The 17,170-nt window shown below is 35.2% G+C and overlaps 1 protein-coding gene across 8 annotated transcripts in view; it reads left to right on the forward strand.

Annotated features, from left to right (window-relative positions):
- ERBIN (erbb2 interacting protein) overlaps positions 1 to 17,170 on the forward strand; it is a 127,342-nt gene that overhangs the window by 87,887 nt on the left and 22,285 nt on the right. For 5 of the 8 annotated variants that reach the window (XM_075020886.1, XM_075020890.1, XM_075020892.1 and 2 more), the window contains 12 exons: positions 2,501 to 2,564; positions 4,357 to 4,431; positions 5,758 to 5,902; positions 6,412 to 6,484; positions 7,620 to 7,749; positions 8,119 to 8,234; positions 9,269 to 9,338; positions 10,340 to 10,439; positions 12,472 to 12,593; positions 13,170 to 13,340; positions 14,127 to 14,309; positions 16,393 to 16,510. In XM_075020886.1, the coding sequence (XP_074876987.1) occupies positions 2,501 to 2,564; positions 4,357 to 4,431; positions 5,758 to 5,902; positions 6,412 to 6,484; positions 7,620 to 7,749; positions 8,119 to 8,234; positions 9,269 to 9,338; positions 10,340 to 10,439; positions 12,472 to 12,593; positions 13,170 to 13,340; positions 14,127 to 14,309; positions 16,393 to 16,510 (1,367 nt within the window). The remainder of the gene's footprint in view (positions 1 to 2,500; positions 2,565 to 4,356; positions 4,432 to 5,757; positions 5,903 to 6,411; positions 6,485 to 7,619; positions 7,750 to 8,118; positions 8,235 to 9,268; positions 9,339 to 10,339; positions 10,440 to 12,471; positions 12,594 to 13,169; positions 13,341 to 14,126; positions 14,310 to 16,392; positions 16,511 to 17,170) is intronic. The other 3 variants (XM_075020889.1, XM_075020891.1, XM_075020893.1) reach the window with 1 other exon arrangement.

Raw genomic sequence — 17,170 nt, forward strand, 5'->3', positions numbered from 1 at the left:
AACTTTGGTTTGCCTTAGAGCCATTAAGGATATAGCACTGGCAGGATGGGAAGGGAGCACCTAGATCTTGGGTTGGACTGGAGTGGAATTTGTGCATCTAGTGTAATTTGGCAGCGGAGAGGAGAGGAGCTTTATTGCTTGGATTCTGTGAATCTGGTGTGAGCTGTGTAAACGGTTTGGCCTCAGAGTTGAATGGTGTACAGGAGGAAGGAAAAAAAAGTCACTCAGACCTTGGAGTGTGTTGGTCTGGGAGACAGATTTGTGTGTATGTGTGTGTGTGACTCTGTATTTTCACCAAACCATTAAAATAAAAAGAGAAGAGTTCATGTTGAACTGAAAGAAAAAATTCCATTCATCTCAAGCCACAGCAAAAAAACTCTGTCCAACTTTGTTTCAATTCAGCCTCATCAAAATTAATTCATATTTCTGGTATTACCTGGGTTTTTTTTCCTTCACTTTTAAAATCTGTAGTTATTTCTAAGCTGAAAATTCAGTTCAAATAAAAATTAAGGCACTGTTGAAATGAAAGGATTATAAAAATGTTAAAATAAGCCCTTTTTTTTTTTTTTTTCCAAATGATCATTTAGTGAAACTAAGGTATCAAATTCAATCCCACATAGCTGTGATCTCCCTTAATCTACTTTTTGAGGCTGAAGTTTAAATCATCAGTGGAGTTTTGGACTGCTTGCTCTCTCTAGTAGCCCACAGTCTAGCTAACATAGCTTGGAAACAGAAGAAATCTGAAACCTTTTTAAATTGAAGGCATCAGTAAAAGTACAACATGGTGTTGCCCATGAAGTTTTGGAAAGCTGCAGAAGGTTATGCTAGATCCATTAAGTGAGTCTTTAGTGTGCTTCTGCTAGAGGCATTGGGGCAAACTTGTTGGCAACATATGGCACTAAAATTGGTATTAGCATGGTCTCATAAAGCTTTGAGAAATTCAGCTTACACAGTATTTCAGAGGGATTTAGATAATTTGTTAGAATTGGAAAATTAATCATAGCAGTTGGTTTACTGATAATCCTCCTGTTCATTAGCCTCAACAAATGAGGGAAAACAATTCTCAGATTCTTCTGGAAGTAACCTTTTCATGTATTTTTTTCTTTTTCTTCTTTGAGACAGTGGGAATATGAGTTAAAGGCTTTCCCCTAAAGCCTGTGTATACCATGTGTGCAGTGCAAAAAATGGCTTCTACTTTTGTCTTGATCATGTCTTTACCTACTTATGCTAAATTCCTAGTTTGTCCCCAGCATAATTACTATAATGTAGTGAAAATCAAATCTATAGACAAATGTTGAGTGTAATCCTTTTTGGAGAGTATTTCATGAATAATATTAATAACCACATTAACTTACTTTCAATAAATAAGACATTTTTCAATAGAATGTAATTTTTGAACTGTATAATCAGAACAACTGTAATACTTGGTGTACTTGAAAAACAACTGAGGCTTTGAATAGCTGCATAGAGCATCTTATGCTCATGCAGTTGTTTTTTAAAGGTGTTAGTGTTCATACATATATTCTGATAATATAAAAGACTCTACCATTTAGAAGTTATTATATTTAGTTTTCCCAGAATTTTAGTGTGTATACATAGTTTGTATTTGAAAGTTTTAGATATTATTAATTGTTCTATGGAAATCTATTATTAAATAAATACAGAGCATAATGTCATATGAGGGATTCATAGCCCCTTTGTAAATATTTCTAGGTAGTACTGCAGTTGACTGGAGTACCTATTATGTAGCCCATCATGTGCAGTGGTAGATAATCTCTGTGGGGTCCCCAAAGTAAACTTAAATGGAGCAAAATTGTTGCTAAAACAGAGCTTGAAATACTGGATTTTACTTTATTTCAGTCATTGATTTAATCTTTGCCATAAATTAGCTTAAAGAGTATTTATGTGTCACAAAATCCAATTTAGTAATCTGATTTGTTGTAGGACTAGAGATTAGGATTCCAGACCATATCATATGGAAGCAACTTCGTCAGCAGCCTGGACAGGGAGAAAGGTGCTGTTGGTTACTGTGATTCAACAGTGATCTTTGCTGGTTTAGCTGATCATTAGGCAGAGGAAAACATGTAGTTAACCAGCCTTGGCTGCTGCGACTTACTGTGACTGTAGGTGAAAAGCTGAAGCACTCAAAAGAAGAGTAACTTCACTGAATTACTCTTTATCATAAAGATTACTCTGGTGGTCTTTAGTTTTTGTAAAGTGTTTTTGGGGTTGGGGGTTTTTTGGTAAAGTTTTTGTTAGCTAATCTGTAGATGAGTTGCAGTGTATTCTTTGTGTGATAGTCAACAGTTGGCACAATCATTAATATGTGCCTGGTTGAACAGTGTGTGAAAATTTGACCTTATTTAGATATCAGCCCAGATACAGAACATTATCATTAGTTAATACTGATTAAAATAATACATTTGTATGAATACAGGAAAATTCAATGTAACTGATGTTTTCTTAAATCTGATTCCTTATTAATCCCCTTCCTGTGCAGAACCATGTCCAGACTGACTCAGCTGGAGAGACTGGACTTAGGAAGTAATGAATTCACAGAAGTGGTGAGTTTTGCCTTGGAAACAGAGCTTTGTATCTTTTATAAATCTCTTTATCCTTTAATCCATTTTTATCAATATGAAAATGTAAACATCAACTTAAGAGTTCTGCTACTGAGCAAATATTATGTATACCTTATATTACTTTATGGAGCCTGTTATAAAAATTATGTGCATATTCTGATGAATATGAGTGTGTTTTTCCTCACTTTGAAAATAACACTCTGTGGTATAGTGTGGTTACTGTATTTGTAAAAAATTAATGGTAATACTTGTCTGAGTTATAATTGTTTGGCTTATAATAAATTCTAAACACTGGTTATCGTGTCTTTAATGTTGCAAGTTCTGTATATCTCTGCATAATCTGCTTCTTGTTACTCTCTACAAACTATTTAGATCCAAGGGAAACTAATAATTTTAAGTTTGAATATTGTTCAAAACAGTATTTACAGTTGAGGTGCTCAGATTTTTCCTTCAGCATGGATCGACTTGTTTCCTGTTCATAGTCTCACAGACAGCTACATCTTATATTACAATCACTTAACATCTCTCTGCTTCTACAATTAATTTCCTGGATAAAGAAACTGAAATAGAAGTATAGCGGAACATATTGACCTGCCGTGTAATGAAGTCAAGCCTTTGTGTGCCACATGCAGAGCACAGAGCTGAACACTTGGCTAGTTTTATGGTTTGGCAGATAGGAAAGTGCATTTAAGGAATTGTTCATTAGTATTATTACACTTCTAGCCATTACCATTACTGCCATATTCTCATTATGGGGTAGATATTCTTGTGGGAGCCTTCAACTAATGTGCCCAGGCCCATGTTAAGCCATAACAGCAAGGAGCTAAGTATAGGCTGCAAAATTACCTGTTTGGGTATATTTTTTGCTGATTGGTTCTGGTTCATCTCTCCCAGCCTTTTAGCTACAAGAGCAAACTACTGGTAACTTACTTCGTTAAGATCTTTTGGTAAAAGCACAAAAAGATTTGAAACCGCTTTTTGGATAAAGATCTGCCTGAAAGGTAGTCTTCAGTTAAGATTTTCTCTTAGAAAATGAATTATTGGGAGTCAGGACTGCAATTTATGCAGGAACTTTGTATATTTACAGTATAACAAAAATGAGTTCTGCATTTAACTGAGCTTGGTTGTAATTGTAAGGTGCAGTAGCACCTGTTTTGTATTACTTTCTTGGGAGGGAAGTTTAAATAGGAAAGCATATGCAACATGGATGTTTACCAAGAAGTGGTCTTTCCCTGATACATAAGATACTTCCAACAACAAGTTGTAATGGGAGCACAATCCTACACTTCTCTTTATGGATGGAGTGGCTTGCTTCTGTCATGCAGATGCACCCTTTGTTGCTAGAAAATTAAAATTTGTTTCCCTTCTCCCCAAAGTCACAAAATCATTGTGCTTTTTGAAAAACAGGTCTTCTGAGTTGATGGAATTTAAGAGTTTTTAGACCTCCTCCATGAAGAAGGAAATTATACACATAACATTAATTTATTGTGTGCTCCAGTTAAAAAAAAATACTTTCTGTAAAAAAAGACCCACACTTTCTGTAAGGATTATTTAGTGCTGTGATCAAGTTCTTAAAACATTTTTGTTTATCTAGTATATGTTGACAGTTCAGAAAGTGAATTATCTCGGTTTTCTTTGATGACCCAGTGAAAAAAGTGTATATAACAGCTATAATAAGATGTTACTTAAAGATGCAATAGATGAATCACTGGAGTTGTTTTTGCCTTTCACTATTTTTTGGATGAAGTTTTTAAAAAATGGCTTCCCTTTACAGCCTGAAGTACTTGAACAACTGAGTGGGTTAAAGGAATTTTGGATGGATGGTAATAGACTAACACTTATTCCAGGGGTAAGTTCTTTTACTGTTTTAAACATACGGTATTTTAATTTACAGTGGTCTTTGCCTTGTCAGCAATCTTATATGTTGAAGTTGCTGTGTAATTTTAACGTTACTTAAAGCCAAAAGGCTAAATGCCACTTAAATGCTTAACTAGTCCACTTAGAAGTTGTCATTGATCATGAGATCTGGGTACACAGCTTTTCTTTCATTGATAGTTACATACCTCTCATCTAAAAGTTATGTTCCGATTCAGAAAAGGGGTGAAAATCCTAGATCAAATCCTGGATCAAATTTAGTGTTGACTGGTCCTTCCAAAAAGGATTATTTTATGTTAGACAGCAAGCAGGAATTTAGAGGATAAATATGTTGTGTGTGTTTTTACTGGTCACAGCTATAAAGCAAGCAATGCCTGTTCAGGTGCCGTGTATACAGGGAGCATAGGCAGTTCCTGAGAAAATGTTCTCTTGACTTTGTCTGAGTTCCTGACATCTCTCAGCATTACATGGGGTCCAGGCTGACCTGTTATTGCAGTACTTGTGAACCTGTGCTTATGTTGTAGTAAAACTAGTACATGAGTACTTGAAATTTGGGAAGCAGCTGGTCTGTTTTCAGACTTAAAATCACTAGCCGTCTTCTGACGCAAGGCTTTCTTGCCTGATCAATAGTCTTCTCAATCGTCTTTCCTCACTTCAGCTAATTCTTCCTTGAAGAGTTGAGTGGATGTATTAATCATTTCTACTTTACATTAAAAGTAAAACTGTATTTGTGAAAGTGACTGCATCTTCCCTGTGAAGATTTTAGTAGAGTAGCATGCACAAATCTTCAAGCTTATTCTTGGTTCATGTGGAAAGGTAATACAAGCGTATATTTTGGCTTGTTTCTTCAGTTTAGTACTATTGGGGATTCATTTTTGTTGTTTTTAGCTAAAGTAGGATGCGGTTTTATACAAAATGCAAAAATAAGCATTAAAAGACTTTACTGGAGCCTAATGATGTCCTTATGTTATCTGTCTCTGTCAGAAGTCTGTTCTAAAGCTTCAGTTACTTGATTCACAGTCACTGATCAAACCATTGAATTTACAGCAGACTGACTTAGAGACCTGCAGAATTAATGTGGTGTGTCTGTGTATGTTGAAAAACATCAACTGTGCATATCTGCACAAATTATGTCATTATAAAGCTTGGATATTTTGCATAAAATTGTGTTTCAGCATTATGAATAGGTTTTCTTTTTTCCTCTGGCATTACACTTGAGAGACAGTTTGTTGTCAAATCTGCTGGATTTTTTGGTTTGAACTTGCACTTTCTAGAACACGTTATTTTCTCTTGGTTTTAGTTCATAGGCACTTTGAAACAACTGACCTACTTGGATGTTTCTAAAAACAACATTGAAGTAGTTGAAGAAGGTATTTCAGGTTGTGAAAGCCTACAAGACCTACTGTTATCCAGTAATTCACTTCAGCAACTGCCAGAGTCTATTGGTTTGTATTTTCAGTTAATTCGTGTTCTTAAATGCTTATAGTTTAGACACAGAACACTTAAAAATAGCCAAATGGCATTTTAGATCTAAGTTTCAATTGAACAGAAGTGCCAGTTTTGGATAAAGCTGTAATGCATAGCTGAATAATAAAATTTATATTTGTTTTGGAGCATTCGTGACTTTATACAGTAGTTTGTGAATGGATGAGAAACTGTTGACTGTAACAGAGTGGAAAAAATAATAATTTTTTTTTCTCTCCCACTTCCCCCTGTCCTGTCCCCACACCCCTCCCCCACCATGGCTGGCACATGGTAAGCTGGCAAACGAGTTCTGTAAGCTCATCTGCTTATTTTGTTAGGTATATAGCACTACAGGCACGCTCGGGAATACAGGTGTACAGAAGATGTGGTTGCTTGTCCATAGGTCGTGTCCCCCCCCTTAATTTAGAATTAAAACTAAACTTAATGAACTCAAATGTCCTTTTTGATTTACTTGCTCGTTTTAATACAGGTTCCCTGAAGAAGGTAACAACACTTAAAATTGATGAAAACCAGTTAATTTATTTGCCAGACTCCATAGGAGGGTAGGTATTTCACCTGAATAAAAGGTTGAATTGCCTTTCTGCACACTTTTCTGTAACAATGGCTCCTATTTTGAATGTTTTTACGCCTACTTGATTTAATTTCTTCTACATGTTAATGCCTTAATAAATTTGAAAGCAAGTGTTTTTATATCTTACTTCTAGTTTGCAACATGTATGTTCTTTATGTATTATTTAATATCAAAAGACATATGTTCCTCACTTACTAATGCAGCCACCAATCTATAAAAGAAAAATAGAATGTGAAAGAAAACAAGATGTTTAAAAAGGCACTCAGCTGCCTGAAATGGGTTTTTGGCAGTAACATAGCTGTGGCTGTGGTAAATATTGCAAATGATTGAACCACTATCAAAAAAACTCGTAAAGAGTGAATCTGAACACACACATTTATCTCTTTTCTACTGTAAGGAGAATTTTCACATGTTCATCAGCAGGGTTTTTTAATGTGTAATTTGGTATTCAGCAATTTAAATTAAAACTTGCAAATGATGGCAAAAATAATTGGTTCAGAATTAAGTGCTATACAAATGAAGAGTAGTTGTTCCAATTTCTTTTCTCCTATTATAATTAATGCAGGTTATCTTTTGTTGTCAGAATTTACAAAATACTACTTCACTGCTAGATTTTTAGGTTCACTGTCTCTAACTCTTGAAATTCTTTTCTTGTTCAGAAACTGCACTCAACTCCTGTTTGGCTATGATCTGTCCCATTCTCAATGTTTTCAGTGCCTTGCGCTGTCACATTTTCATGTAGTACACAAATGTTTGATGTTGCTGATCCCCTTGTTTTCACTGGATGCTGTCCTCTGAGGACAGTGTAAAGGAGATTTCAAAAAAACCCCAAAAACCAAAAAAAACCCAAACCAAAACCAGCCACATCAAAAGACCCACAATCAACCAACAAAGAAAAAAAACCACCAAAACACATTTTAGGCAATTAGTAAAGGATTTTTCTTGGATTTGAATTCCCTTGGCTTTCAGAGTTTTATTTTTAATTAAATTTGAGATTAATAAATAATTTGTAATTAATAGTGGCATTAACTTCATTTAAACGTAAAGTATTCAATTAATGTTGGATGAATTAACCTGTATAGAGGAGTAATTTATTTTTTTTTAAGGTTAATATCAGTAGAAGAACTGGACTGTAGTTTCAATGAGATTGAAACATTGCCTTCCTCTATTGGGCAGCTCTCTAATATAAGGACATTTGCTGCAGATCATAACTTTTTAACACAGCTGCCATCAGAGGTATGTATTTAATTACAAAACTGTAAAATGAATTTTTTAATGTATTTTAAAATATATAGTCTGTACAACTTTTGGATAATAAGTTAATAATTCTTGAGTAGATTTTCTTCTCGTATGTTTTTAAAGGGGGATGTATACAAATATACAAGTTTTCAAATAATGAAATTCTGAATTTTCTTAAGCAGGAAGTAGAAATTTGTTGCTAACATATGGAAACTAAAAGAAGGTTTAATATGTAAGAATAAATCTAATTATACTCTACAGGCAAAAATAGCTGTAATACCAATTGATTTAAAACAGTAAAAATTTGCATATTTAGAGTTGTTAAGATGATTAATTCTTTGGGTTTTGGGGTTTTTTTTTTTTCAGATTGGAAACTGGAAGCATGTAACAGTGTTGTTTCTGCATTCTAATAAGCTTGAATTTCTCCCTGAAGAAATGGGTGATATGCAGAAATTAAAAGTCATCAATCTGAGTGACAATAGGTTTGTGAATGCATTTATTCAAGTAGAAGTTGTATAAAATGCAGTAGTAATGTAGAAGTATTGTTATGAATATATTATGGTATCTTTCCTTATCTCATGCACAGCATACTAGCTGACTGAGATGCATGTATTTAATATATTACTGTTGTATTCTGGATCTTGCAGTTCCATTGTATTAAGCTGTCTTTATTTTAATGACATGGCACATGGCACACGCATTGAAGCACAGCTTCAATACATTCACAATTGTTAGCATGTATTTTTCTGGGGAGTTAGTTTGGTTATTTTCATAAAACTTTTGATTCTTACTTAAAAGTTAATAGCTTCCTGTATTGCGTAAGGAGGACACAAAACAGTATCACAGTATAGTGTAAAACACTTGAGTGTGGTGGGGAAGGGGGAAAAGAGAGTTGTATTTTATTAGAGCTGGTCATTAAAAACAGACAAAACATTTCTCTTTTGGGAATTGCCAATTGGTAGAATTGAAATATATTGGGAGAGATAAGTCTGATTTATTCCTCCTGTTCTGCCAGTCCAGCTTCTCTGTACTCCATCTGTAGCTTGACTTATCCATTAAGGCCAGAGCTTCTGTTATGCGGGGCAGCCCCTTTCCCACACATTTATCTTGGAAAAAAACAATTTTCAGGTGTAGCACTTTCTTCTTAACTGGCATGCATGTATGTTGAAAGATAAAATGTTGAGGATTCAGATTAATTAATTCAGGTTAATTGTCTTCAAAATTGTATTCAAGTCATTGAACTGAGTTAAATTCAAGTTAGATTATCACTCTTTTTTTAGGCAGCTTGCTAAACTGGGCAGAAATGCCGTTTTTTGTTTGTTTGGGGTTTTTTCTTTTTTTAATACCAGGTAGAGCTTTGAATCTAATTTAAATGCTGTTGCCTTTCAACATCAATAGTTATTAATTTAGCTATATCTGTAAATGTCCTTTTTAAACATTTTTACAGGCTAATGCAGGATTGTTTCTTAACAGTATTGATAAATGTACTTACATAAATTCTTGTTGTAATTTACAGACTGAAGAATTTGCCATTTACCTTTACAAAACTGCAACAGCTCACTGCTATGTGGCTATCAGACAACCAGGTGAACTCTTTTAGAATTAAAAATAGACGATTGTTGACTTTATTCCTAATGGAATTGACGAGTACAGAGCCATCTGTTAAATAATGAGACCTGATACTGTGTATATACATCAATACTTCCTTGACATTACTATGTCTGTTCTCCTGAAATAAGCAACACTGAGCCTAGCAGTCTTTGGAGACTTTTATGCTTCTAGCAAAGTTCAATGCTGTTAGGAAATGCAATTTAACAGATGCTGGGGTGTTTTTGTTTTGTTTTTGTTAATTCAGGCTTATTTACACAGGAGAGTTAATCCTTGATAAGCTAGTACTTGAATTTGTAGCTCTTCCACAGCTATACCATTGGGGAAACTTAGCATGCCTTTTTTTGAGCTAGGTTTCTTGCCACACCTTTGAACTCTGACTGTCCAAGTTTCAAGCTATTAAGCAGCAGCTCATGTGCTTCTGGCTTGTATTTTTGAAGTGTATCGAAGCCCTCTGTACTATGCTGATTTCCTGAATGGCATTAAGGTGTACAGGGCTGCCAGAAATCCACTAGCTTCAGATGTAGTATAATGAAAGCACCTTTACTAATATAGTAATTTTAAGAATCCCCTGCCCTTTTTTGTAAGGGGTGAGGGATATTCAATCTGGTGTCAATACAACCTTTTTCTCATTATATGATTGTTTGCAGCTTTAAATGGCCAAATAATCTGTGTATTCCACATAACCTGCTTTGGGATAGTAATAAGTCCTAGCAAGAAACTGGTTTATTTTCTGAATATCCAGTGTTTGCTTTTCTCTTAAAGCTGTTACTGAGTTTCAGTTCTCAGTCAAAGCCAGTCATCAATCAAAGACAGATATGTTAATAACTTCATTTTGTGAAAATTATTCAGAGAAGAAACAGTTTAATACAAGAGTAGTCTTCAAAGTAATAGGACAGGCAAGCTCTGTGATATGTAGATCATATTTACTTTTTTATATATATTCTCACAACATATTCTTCTTTCATTTGCTTCCTAGTCTAAACCACTTATCCCTCTTCAAAAAGAAGCTGACCCTGACACACAGAAAACAGTGCTTACCAATTACATGTTCCCTCAGCAGCCAAGGACGGAGGATGGTAAGAATTTCTGAAATACCCTGTCAGAATGCTCACTTTTGAAAATAATGAGAAGACTGTCCAGCTAGTATGATTTTCACTAGATAATACTTAAATGCAAGTTTGAAGTAAACTTGTAAGTGATGAAGAGTTACATCTGAAGGATAAGATCAGTAACTTAATGTGATCTATGTATTAGTAAATTCTAGGTGAAACTGTTTCAGTGAGCGAGGTGAGGAATGGACTTGTGGGATCACGGTCCGTGATGGTTGCCACTTCCCAGAGTTACACCCTATTTAATTCAGATGGAGCTTAATGGTTTGGGGTGAAATTCTCCTTAGCAGGTGTCTGCTTCAGACTAACTATTTTAACAGAATGTTAGACAAAATGTTTCTTCCATTACCAAGTACATATTTTTGGAAATAGCATTGTGTTTTATTTTAAAAGGAAAAAAAAATCCAGAAAAAAAGCGTATTACTCACATTTAGTTTGAACTGTTTTATAAAAGGTTAGGCCCAAAATATTAAGACGTTGCCAGAAAGTTATTTCTGCATGATTGTGAAATAGTAAGGGAAACAAGTAACATTCCATGAGTAACCCCATCAGGAGTTAGGGAAAGAGAGTTAAATTTCTTTATTTCTCCACTTTCTTTCATCTGCAGACAAAAGAAGAAAGCTTGTGCTGCTCTAACAGAAATGGAGAGGGGTCACATATCAATAGAAATAAATGAAAACGGGCAAGTGGCAACATTTGCTGTTCCATGGCACAAGTGTCTAGTACACTGAGAGAGGAGTAATCAAAAAACATCAGCAAAACCAGTAAATTGTGCATCACTTTTAGTGCCTTCTAATGCAAATAATACATCTGCAATACCTCTGATAGAACATGAGAATTATAAAATCATTTGGAGATTCAGTGAAGTGCAAGATTGTTCCTGAAGACATTCTCTGCATTTGAACATTTTTTTACCCGTGTGCTGGGGTTTCTTTCTGTAGGCAAGGAAAGGACTGCTTATTTGGCTTAAGTTGACAGAATACCTTCCTCTGAGGTGGTCATTCCAAACAGAAGGTTTAAAATTCAATAGACTTCTTTTTAAAAACTTAAATTTTTAAAAATTCTTTATCAAGTTCTTTTTTTTGGTCAGGAACAGTTTCAGTGATAGTGAAGTCTATTAGAGTATTTTCAGATGTGTTAAAATTTTACATTTACCTAATAAACGCAGAGTAACAAATACTCCAGTGCACTTGTTGAGCCCTATTATTAAGTATTTTTCTACTTCAGGTAGAGAAGAATTTAATATGAACAGTGCTAGTGAAGGATATACATTTGCTGGGATGGTGGTGGCAGATTTACTAGACGAGTTGGCATGCTAAAGTAGAACATGGCTGATGTAACACAAGGCATGGAGACATGCTAGAGTAAGAGACAGTGGGTACTCAAAAGATTTTTTTTATCTCTTGTAATATTAAGCAAGAAATACTTTGTAAAGCTCTTGTCATTTGTATAACTACTGCAAAATCATGTGTTTACCGTAAGTTTTAGATGCTTTAGGTTTTTTTCAGGATTAGTAATAATGCAGGATTTTGTCACTAATTCATTCTTATTCTTCATTTTTAAATTTTCATTAAATGAAATCAGGTAAATGTTCTTATACATGCTTAATGAGACCACCTCACTGAAGTCAGGCTATATAAATCTATATAAGTATAATTTACCTTTATATGTATATATACACGCACATACACAAATACATATTTTCATATTTATACATATATATGAATAAAAATACTTTGCAGCAGAGAGTTCTGCTGAAAATTTTCAAGTGGGAGTATTAAGACTAGTGTACAGCTGTGTATATGAATTTTTTTTACTACACAGCCAAGTTCATAAAGTAGTGGCAGTGCACCTAGTCTTCAATTAATGGTGCTGCTGGTCTCTTGTCTTTTAAGAATGCATACAAAAGCACACCAACCCCATCCAAGAGAAAGAAAAAGAGGATTTTTATTTCACATAATGTATCCTATTCTTACGAGAATCTGTTTTGGTTTTTTAGTTATGTTCATATCTGATAATGAAAGTTTCAATCCATCTCTGTGGGAGGAACAGCGGAAACAGCGTGCTCAAGTGGCATTTGAGTGTGATGAAGACAAAGATGAGAGAGAGGCACCGCCTCGGGTTAGTATTGAATTTATTTTTGAATACTTGCTGCATCCCTCCCTCTTATCCCCACCTTGAAGCCTACCCTTTTTCCTTACTGTAGCTGTGGATTGCACTCTGCTGAAGAAAATGAGTCTTCAGTGATTACTTAAGAGTATCTAACAGGATAAAACACCATATTTTGGGGGGGTTTGGGGTTTGGTTTTTTTGGCCAGATCCCTTAAAGTGGAGCTCAAGGGAAAAACTCTCAGCTGATGTAAGGCAATGTAGGGCATAACTAGGAGACTGCCTGACTGGTGGTGCTGTGGAGAAGGATAGTGGGGAAACAATGATTAATCCTAATTTTTCTTTAAGTATATTACAGTTGTCATAATTCATCCTGCTTGCAATCAGTGGACACATTTGGTTGGGGGGAAGTGATTCATAACCGTGCTGGGTTTTGTACACTTGAGCCTGCATCAGTGCAGGTACACTCAAACAGCAAAGTGGAGGTCCTAGATTGTTCATTGGTTTGTCCTAATTAATTTTCTGTTTTAAAGGTGATGTTTTAATTATAGCATTTAATTAAATGTAGAACATTATCACTTGATACAGGAAGGCAACCTGAAGAGATATCCAACTCCATATCCTGATGAACTGAAGAATATGGTTAAAACAGTCCAGACAATTGTACATAGGCTAAAGGATGAAGAACCTACTGAAGATATTGCCAAGGAGTCAAAACGAGAAGGCCAGACAGTTTCTGTAAAAGATGTGGGGGTAAAGGTTAGAGATAATATTCTCTTCTCACTTTTCAAGAACTTCCAAAGATCTAGAGTGTCACTGATTCCTTTAAATTCTCTTCTTCCTCATTAATGCTTTAGCAAGAAAAATTGTCAGATTAAAGAACAGAACTTAACCTCTTCGCCATCTAAAGTAGTCTGTAATACATGTCTAGTTTGCAGTAGCAATTTTTCTCTGACACTAAAACCAAGGAAAGTGACTTGATTCTCAGGCAAATACAAACTATGGATGTGTTAAGGAGCTGGCTTCTTTGGTTTCTGAGGATGGCATCTTTGTCATCCTCTGATCCTTTTTTATATGGCAGACTTCACAATGAAATTCAGTGTAATCCTGAAGGATCTTACTGCTGCGCTCATGACTGGAGGTTTTACATGATAAGCTGGGAAGGCAATCATAGCAAGTTGGTACAGGAGTCAGGAGTTTCTAACAGGTTGATGTAGCATAATAGGCGGTAGGATTATTGTTTGGTACTGACATGTCTCATTGTAGATATTCTTGGCCATTTTTTTAATTTAACTGGAAACTTAATGGTACAAATTGACCCCAGTAAGGAGAAGAATCAAACTGATTGACAAAGGGTAGGGACTGTACCTCAGTAGTCTGCAGAGATTTCTCTGCAATTCATACCTGGTGCATTTCATACTTTGTGATTTCAAAGCTCAGATTTTCCATTCCATAGTTTCCCAAAATATGTAGTTAACTCTAAGTATCATATGTTACTGAAAACCTTTCAGGATGTTTTTTCTGCTAATGTTCCTAATCCTGTAGACTTCAGAAATTGCTTCAATAAAGAACAGAGCAGATGAGAGAAAGCAATATTCAGCAGAAAGTTCTATGCAAAAGCCTGCTGAACCAGAAGCTGAGCACAGCACTGCAAATTCACAGATGACTGCACTTGTTAAAACCTTGCAGAACACAAAACCAGTTGTCAACCATGAAGACACGCTCGAGGTATGGCATTGCAATGAACATCATAGCAGTCAAAGATTTGTGCTGGTATTGTATCAAATTTGTTACTCTGGGAGATGAAAATTTATGTTGACAATAGCAGAAAATTGCCATCCATAAGTGCTGTAAATACAGATGGTTTGCAACGCAATATTTTTCTCACTTCAGATTATATTAAGTAAAAGTTGAAATAGCTAATAAAAAGTTCATAATGAAAGATACGTGCATTTAAAGAAGAATAAAGCAAACTCAATTAAAAGTTGACCTAAGTATCAAAATGTGAAAAGAGTCAGAATTTTCCAGGTTTTGCCCGATTGTCAGTTCTTTGTTAAATAATCGATTTTAATTGTCACTGAAATGACAAAATATCTGATAGTGGGAGCAATCAAAAACTTGTATATCCAAGTGACTATGCACATTCATTTCAAATGAAAAGTGAAATGTGAGTTTAAAAATGTGTATTCCTCTGTGTTTATTAGTGAGCTGTCATGAATGACTTGGTTTGTATTTACCTCTTGAGTCAGAGATTTTAAACTTCTGAATTCTTTGTACATCTCTCTGACAAATACCATGTATCCGTTTATTTAGAATGTTTCAGACTTATGCCAAATTTTGGAACTTGTCACGTAATCTGTTGCCAGTCACAACCTCTAAAATGCTTTTTTCATAGTTTCAGATGCAGATTATTTTTACCTGTGTTGTGTAAGCCATGGAACATGCATATATCATACTTTCGCTGAAGAGCCTTTGTGACAAGCAGTTGTGGCTGTTGCTGGCTGTTTCCCCACTAGCATGTTCCTGCTTCTACACTCTTTCTGAAAATATTGGTTTTGACATTTTTCTTTAATTTATAAACATTATTTCAGAAAAATATGTAGATGACTAATGATAGTGACACAGTTCTTTGTAGCTGGCTGTATGCCAGTAAGTCAATGAGGTAGCAGAGTATAGTGATCAGGCATAGTGAATTCCTTACTTTCATGTAATAACCTGCTGGTAACTCTGTTGCAGTTGAATCCAGTTACCTAAACTTCACACCTGCATAAGTTTTTCATTTCAACATTGATTACACTTGTTGTATGTCACATTCAAAAGGAAAGGTAATGTGGTAGAGGCAGTGAAGAGGTGGTCTGTTCTGACTGCAGAGAAAAACAGATGGATTTTTATTTTTTATTTTAGTGAAGACTATCATAGCTTGTTTGCTACATCTCAGTCAGGTTTGTCCTCCCTGCAGTCCAAAGAACTGGCCAGGTAGTTAGGATCATGAGAAGGGTGGTGCTCTGGGAAGAGTGGTGCTCCAGTAGGTTCCACACATTAAGTTTCTGAAACTTGTAAGAAAAAGTGAACATTGACAGTCTATTTTTGCAATCTGCAACATGTATTTTGTAGCATTTGTAACAGGAAGCGTGTTTACTAGAAAGAAATTTCCACTTTAGGGAAGGAAGGGGTTTTTTTCCTTTAAAATATTACTGGAAATAATCGGGTTTTGAAGATGATAGGAATATAGGGCTGGCAGTAAGATACTGAATCAGTTGCATGGCTGCCCTTGCAGCAGCTTTGTCAGTTAATCTCTTTCGTAAGTGCACTGAGCTCCATCTTATGGTTAGTAACTAGTGATTTCTAGCTTAAATGTATTCAGCGTCACTTTACTCGCCTGCCATTGTTCTTGAAGTTAAGTAGCTTCTCCTCCTTTTGAAATTTACCCCCCGTGTAAATTTAAAGATATAAACCCAAGCTACTCTTGATCTTTTGTTGCTAGACTAGGCAAACCAAGCTCATTCAGTCTCTTCTCACAGCATAGCTCTACATTCCTAAGATTGTCTTGGTTTGAGTGTCATTCCCATGGAGTTAATCAGTGACAATGCAAGTCTGCATGTGCTGCTTCTTAAAGATAATTCAGTAGCAATTGTTACTAAATTCAGTTGACTTGCACTACAAATGCACTACGCAATTCTGATGTTATGCTTATGTTGCTTGGGGTTTTTTTTCCCCCCTTTATTGTTCAGTGTGTGACAGTTTAGATGGCATTTACTTAACCTTTAAACAGTTCTTTAAAATGCACAGCATAAAGATGCTTTTCCTTTAGCAGGAGTCAGAAGAACTCTCCTCTGATGAAGAGATGAAAATGGCAGAAATGCGACCACCGCTGATAGAAACCTCCATAAACCAACCAAAAGTGGTAGCTCTTAGCAATAACAAAAAAGGTTAGATACCCAAAAAAGCAATAGAAGTTGTTGTGTAATTCTGATAATTTCTTGATTCAAAGTGGCTAGTTTTTCCAATTAAATTACGTGAAAGTAGATTTAAGTTGTATGTTTTAAAAGAAAGACGATCAATTCTCTAGTTAAGCAATGAAAGCAGAAAAAAAAAATCTGCAATATCTTATACTTGAGCATATGGTAGAGAAAGCTCTGTTGGCATCCTAATTTTCTCGATTCTTGCCATCAGTTTAAAAGTAGAGGGGGAAGGGAGATGCGTGTCTTTTGGGGGACTGTTAGCTTGAACACACTTTTGATACACTTAAGAAAAGGATTACAGAAAGTGGTATTTACCTTGGAAATAGTCTGTATTTCCGCCCTGCCCATGATTTTGTGGATTATTGCTGCTGTAGGCAGCAATATCATGTGTTTAAATTTCTCAGAGAAACTCTGCTGTCTTCCTAAGGTTTAAGAATAAACTTCTTTTGTAGCAATTCTTTCTCCAGAGTCACTTTACTCTTATTTTTCTTCTTTCCTCTAACATGAAACTTCAGAACATATTTTTGTTACCTAACTTTTATATTCTCTGAAAGATAATTTCGATCTGGGTAACCATTTCTGTAAGAGTAAGGAATGACCTAGGATTCAGAGAAAACATAACTTAAA

The sequence above is a fragment of the Buteo buteo genome, chromosome Z (assembly GCF_964188355.1).
Source record: "Buteo buteo chromosome Z, bButBut1.hap1.1, whole genome shotgun sequence".
In the NCBI taxonomy this organism is placed as follows: Eukaryota; Metazoa; Chordata; class Aves; order Accipitriformes; family Accipitridae; genus Buteo; species Buteo buteo.